We start from the raw sequence: 5,641 nt of genomic DNA, 5'->3' as shown, positions 1-5,641 counted from the left end.
TACAAAATATTGCAAATCAATTGCCAGATGCATTCACTAACCTACCAAGGGTGACTAAGTCACATATTCCAGCTGCTAATGCTCCAATTCGAGTTGATATCCCGACAGAACAATTAATTAAAGCAAATGAGTCTAAGCCATGCTTGAAACGTGGTAGACCAATCGGTTCTAAAGATAAAAATCCTCGAAGAAGAAAAGGAGCAAGTGATCAAAGTGAACATAACACAGAGGTAGTGGCTCAAGAAGAGCCCCAAGACGTAACAAATGATAAGACCTTAGGGGAGGTCCAGGTACCTAAAAATAATGAAAATGAAGAAATATCAATAAGTTACGTCTCAATCGGGAAAAGATGGAACCGAAATAATATTGTTATCGATAACATTTTTGCTTATAATGTTACTGTTGAAATAATGCAACAAGATGAGGATCTTGAACCAAAACACCTACAATAACTATAGGTATTGGTCTTGCATTGAATTAGTCGAATGAATTTAGTCTATAAAGCACTACTCAATAACACCTACAATAACTATAGGTAGATGGAACAATTTTCTCAGATTATATTCACCTGTTTCAATTTAAAAGTAATTATTTAATAAAAAATTTTAACTCAAGGACAAATGGGTCAACTAACTTTTGAGGAATATCTTAATAATTTAATTTTCACCTTTGGGTTTCACATTTATAATATAATATGATATATATTGTAATATTATAATTAAGACGAGCAATTATAAAGCCAAAAAAAAAAAGAAGAACGGAAAGATGTCTTTCAATGAAAGATAATTAGGTCTTAGCTTGATTTTGTTTTCACGTGATAATAACTAGTCATCAACTTATGACTAATTAAGCTGATTTAATCAGAATAGCGAACCAAACAATAATTATTATAAATCATAAAAGAAACAGCTCTTGGCTCTACTCAATTACGATTTGTAAAACCTCTTATTTGAATTAATCAGTTTGAAGGAAGATAATAAGCATTTCTTTCTTTCAATTAAAGTCGTTTTCTCAATAATGTAATTATACTCAGAAGCGGATCCAGAAATTAAACTCTATGGGTTCAACTTTTAAAATTTTTAACATTGAACCCATTATATTTTTAAAGTTATGGGTTCAAATCTATTAATTTTAGAAATTTTAATGAATTTTTCAATTGAACTCGTAGCTACCACATTGCATCCACCTCTGATTATACTATCAGATAAAATTTACCTACGGTAATAGCTAACCCTCCATAATAAATTTGATACAGTAATAATCTGAAAAATAGAGCAATAACATACTATAACTAGTTAAATTACAATAAACTGTAGTAGTATGTAGATAACGTAAATCCTACGTTTAGTTATATTCTTGTATTGGAAAGTTGAGTGAAATTACATAGGTTGCCCTGGATGTGGTTTAAATTCCCAATATGCCACTTGTAACGGCTACTTACAGACATGTCAGTTGTTTAAAACTCAGTCCGCCTTCGCCGCTTGTCATAGAAAACATCAACAAACGCCAGATTGTTTCTTGCCTTCTCTCTCTCTCTCATACCCTTACTGTGTAGACGCTCCAATCTTTGTGCGAAAAAAAAAATGGCAGAAGAGAAGCAGCAGCCCGAAATCGAGCCCGAGATGGAGATAGAGAAAGGAGGAGAAGACAAAGAATGGGAAGATGATGAAGTCTTTTACGAGAGAATTGAAGCCCCAAAGTTCGTCGACTTCACCACTCCCGACCACTATCGCCCCGACGATCGTTACTGGTTCTGCCTCCGTGTTGGTATGTTAAGTTTCCTTTTCTTTTATCCGCTATTTTCCTTGCTTAAATTAAATGTTTGGTCCTTAATTGAACTCTCTCTGTTTCTATTTATGAAGCTTTTCTTATTTTTGCATTTTACGATTAGCTGCTATAATTGAGCTTCATAGTTTCTTAGATATCAGTAGCTCTGAATCTTGTCCAAATTTTGACTGCGATTGATAATGTAATCTATGTTGCTCAGACTCTCCGGAAATATCGCAGGGTGCGCGTCGGATTCTCCAAAAAAGGTATATATTTTTAGAGAATCCGACGTATTTTGGAGAGTCCGTGCAACATAAAATCTAATCTGAATTTTTGTACTCTGCCTTATGATGTCTTTAACCTAGGTCTAGTTTTACCTGCGAAAGTCAGATGTAATTAGGAATTTGTGATGCTCTAACTAGTCAAGATTGTGGCGGATCAAGAATTTGAACTTTATAGAGGGTCTGAACCCTCTATAAAGGTACTGGGTTTCTGAACCCCTAGCTTTAATTGTATATTTGCCCTATGAGATTGAGAGTTACTTCTGTTGCCCACATGCACCATTGATGTGATCTACACATATTATTGTACAAGTCAGTGGAGGTAGAGAGCAGGATCTTGGATTTTAAGTTAGTTGATTCAGACTAGCACCACTGCCCACACATACGATCTCTTATGCGAATAAGTGAGTACTTAAGATATATGCGTGCATATCTATATATAGTTAAGTTGGGGTGAGAGTTAACTGATTTCTGTAATGTATTAGTTGTTGGATGAGGGATGCTAGTTAGCAATTTCTAGAAATTTTTAGTAGTCCAAACTCCAAAAGTATGACTTCTTTTCTGTTTTCAGGCTGCGACCAAAAACATGAAGAAGAAATGGATCATGAGAAAATCGACAAGGATTTTGTTCTTCGAGTAAGTTCCTTATATGCAATTTTCCTTCTGTAAATGACTAATGACCTTATTGATGTTGTACTTAAATTCTAAATGCAGTGCTGTCTTCTTTATACTCTAGGTAATGGCTGCTAGAAGTCCTAATGTAAGACTTCAGAAAGCACTAAGCAGACGTGCTACAGGGTATAATAGACCAAATAATAGTACTAAAGTTAAATTAATCTCATTGTTTCCCTATTTGACAGTTGACATAATTTTAATTTTTGTGTTTCAGGAAGAACATAAAATGTCCGCTCACAGTGCCAGCAAAATCTTCCAAGTCTAGACTCTCAAAGTTAGCTGTTGTTTCAAACATTTCTCATAAATTGATTGAAGACAAAGAGAAGATTAGTCATCCATCAAAGCCCACTTCTACTCCAAAAATCAAAGGAAAGCAAGTTGCTGCTAAGTATCTTACTACCCCAAGGAACAAAAAATGCCTTCCAAATCCGAATTCCTTTCGTAGTGTCCAAAATCCAAAACCTGCAGCCCTTGCTGTTCCAAAGAGTAGGACCATAGCAAAGGCTTTGGTCTTCCACTCCCCAAAGAAAGCCATCAGTTTAAAGAAATCGGTGGAACTGAGAACTCCTTTAACTAAAATATGTCAAGGAATCAAGAAGCTAGAGATATCAGATCAAAAGAAGCGTGTATTGGGTTATTCTGAAAAATCCAAGGATATCAAATGTAATCCGGGAGATGCTTTGAGGAACGGAAACTCTCAGAAGGACAAAAGCAAGGCGTCGAAGAGTACTGGAAAGTCTCAAACTCGAGTACTACGCAAAGCCAGACCAGTACACTCAACTAGCATTCAGAACCAAGCTAAATTAGAAAAGAAGTGCCACTCCAAGGAAAAGGCAGAAAATGAATGCAGTAAGTCAGAAGTTGATTTAACATCAAGAGACAGTAACGAAGAGCATGTTACTGCTTCAAAAAACCATGAAGTGGACATGACAGATAAATTGAGCTGTGATACTGATCAGAGAGCTTTGGTGGGAAATGATCTTCCAAAAAGTCAAGCAACAAGTGGAGAGGATCATTGTGGTGGCAATATTGAAAATGGCACAAAAGGAAATTTGGGGACTGAACCAAATAAGACGGACCACTCTATTTGTTTTCAGACTTCAGAAGGGGCAGGACATCATGGTAGTGAATGCATGGACAGTGATGACAAAGAGAATGTTTCAGTTCCAGATGAGAACAGGTGTGGAACCATATTGCTTATCTTACATGTTTTAATACAAATCTCGCAGAGTATCTATTTTTTACAAATCATTTGTAACGTTGGTGCTTACGTGTGTCAAAAGAGAATGTTTCAGTTCCAGATGAGAACAGGTGTGAAACCATATTGCTTATCTTACATGTTTTAATACAAAATCTAGCAGAGTATCTATTTTTTACAAATCATTTGTAACGTTGGTGCTTACGTGTGTCAAATTTGACTGCAGAAATCTCACCAACAATGTAGACCAGGCTGGGGAAAATATTCTTGGCGTGCAGAAGATGCAAAAAGTCATCAAGAAGGTATTTTCTTCTCTTATAGCTCTGCAGCCTTCAAGTGAGATTATTTCTATGAATGCATTGGTATTGACCACTGCCGTAATATGATTGATGTGTATAGAATGCCCAACCAGCGGCCAAGAATCTAAAAGAAGGTTTGCTTTCCACAAATGCTGGTGCCTCAGGGAAGTCCAAGAAGCCAAAACCTACTAATCCTAAACCTTTCAGACTAAGAACTGATGTAGGCATTCTACCCTCTACTTTACTGGATTTTAATAGTAAGTATTCCTATATTAAATGCTTATGACAGAGTAATTGATTTTCAGGAAAGGGGAATTCTTAGGGAAGCTGACCTACAGAGGAAAAAACAGGTAAGTCATATTCAGTTGATCTTTTTATTGCTGCAACTTAGGGAAACCATCTTATTTTTGATTTCTGTCACCGTGGTAATTAAATCTTCTCTTGAATATGTTGTTCATCCTATTTAGGGTAATGTAGAATATTCTGACAACGAAAACAGATGCACAGAAGATAATCCTGAAGGCAATGATAGAGATTCAAAGGACTTGCGAAATGATTTATCTGTAAGTGTCATGTATCTTGAGGTTTTCTTAATTTTTTCGTTTTTGCCAGAATCAATTGGCTAGAGAGGTAGGATATTTCTGAACCATGTCATATCTTGTAATTTGCAGAAGGATAGTGGGATAAAAAGCCATAAGTCTTCGGACGGGAAAGTGAGATTGAGGAAATCAAGTATAACACCAGAGAGATCTCATGCTACACAAATAAAAACAGCCAACTTAAGAAATGCTAAATCTCCCATGGCATCATGTTTGAGACAAGATCAGAAACTCACTGTAATACAAGAAGCATCAGCTGATATTTCTAAACCAAAGAAGGTAGGGAAGCTTCATGAAAATGGTGCTACAGCCATGTCCCGAGCTAAAACCTTGACGCCTTCCAGAATGTTATCTCGTGGAAGAAGGCCTCTGACAATCCCAAAGGAGCCACACTTCCACAGCACCCACCGGCCTAAAAGTTGCACAAAAAACTTAGCAGAACAAGTGCCCTTGTAAAGTTCGAAGCATATTCAATTAATTCTTGAGTTGTTGTATGTACACTTCAAATGATTCATTTGAGTCGAAATATTTATTATCCACCTTCTCCAACATTACAGCTCCTATTTCACTGAAAATGTGAGGAGAAGGTTTGCAACACATATATTCTATCTGTAATTTGAATGCCAAGCCAGTGAATTATCATCTCAGAATTCCAGAAGTTGTTCGCGAGTCCAGGAAAGAAAGAGAGTCATGTGGATAATCTCCATATATTCCCTAACAAACAAATTTCAGAGGCGTTGCCTTTTTCATTTCACCTTGAGCCGAGGGTTTATCGGAACAGCTTTTCTACCTCTACGAGGTACGGATAAGGTCTGCGGACAC

At 36.4% G+C, this 5,641-nt stretch overlaps 1 protein-coding gene across 2 annotated transcripts; it reads left to right on the top strand.

The window, feature by feature from the left end:
- Window positions 1-1,496: 1,496 nt before the first annotated feature.
- Window positions 1,497-5,358, top strand: LOC104212529 (uncharacterized). Of its 2 annotated transcripts, XM_009761823.2 has the most exons (9): window positions 1,497-1,767; window positions 2,620-2,684; window positions 2,785-2,846; window positions 2,938-3,903; window positions 4,148-4,223; window positions 4,321-4,440; window positions 4,526-4,570; window positions 4,688-4,783; window positions 4,892-5,358. In XM_009761823.2, exons 1-9 carry the CDS (start codon window positions 1,584-1,586, stop codon window positions 5,273-5,275), a joined length of 1,998 nt encoding a protein of 665 aa, XP_009760125.1. In that variant the 5' UTR covers window positions 1,497-1,583; the 3' UTR covers window positions 5,276-5,358. The 2 variants fall into 2 exon arrangements, with proteins under 2 accessions (XP_009760125.1, XP_070017100.1); XM_070160999.1 differs by lacking the exon at window positions 2,785-2,846 and having other exon boundaries at window positions 1,552-1,767.
- The last annotated feature ends 283 nt before the right edge of the window (window positions 5,359-5,641 follow it).

This window comes from Nicotiana sylvestris, chromosome 1 (assembly GCF_000393655.2).
Source record: "Nicotiana sylvestris chromosome 1, ASM39365v2, whole genome shotgun sequence".
Lineage (NCBI taxonomy): Eukaryota > Viridiplantae > Streptophyta > Magnoliopsida > Solanales > Solanaceae > Nicotiana > Nicotiana sylvestris.
This window is presented reverse-complemented; position numbering and strand designations above follow the sequence as displayed.

Excerpts from the sequence above, each read along its gene's own strand:
- LOC104212529 (XM_009761823.2), top strand. The coding sequence starts at position 1,584 with ATGGCAGAAGAGAAGCAGCAGCCCGAAATCGAGCCCGAGATGGAGATA. Across the intron at positions 2,685-2,784 it reads ACAAGGATTTTGTTCTTCGA|GTAATGGCTGCTAGAAGTCC; the intron begins GTAAGTTCCTTA and ends TTTATACTCTAG. Across the intron at positions 4,224-4,320 it reads TGCAAAAAGTCATCAAGAAG|AATGCCCAACCAGCGGCCAA; the intron begins GTATTTTCTTCT and ends TGATGTGTATAG.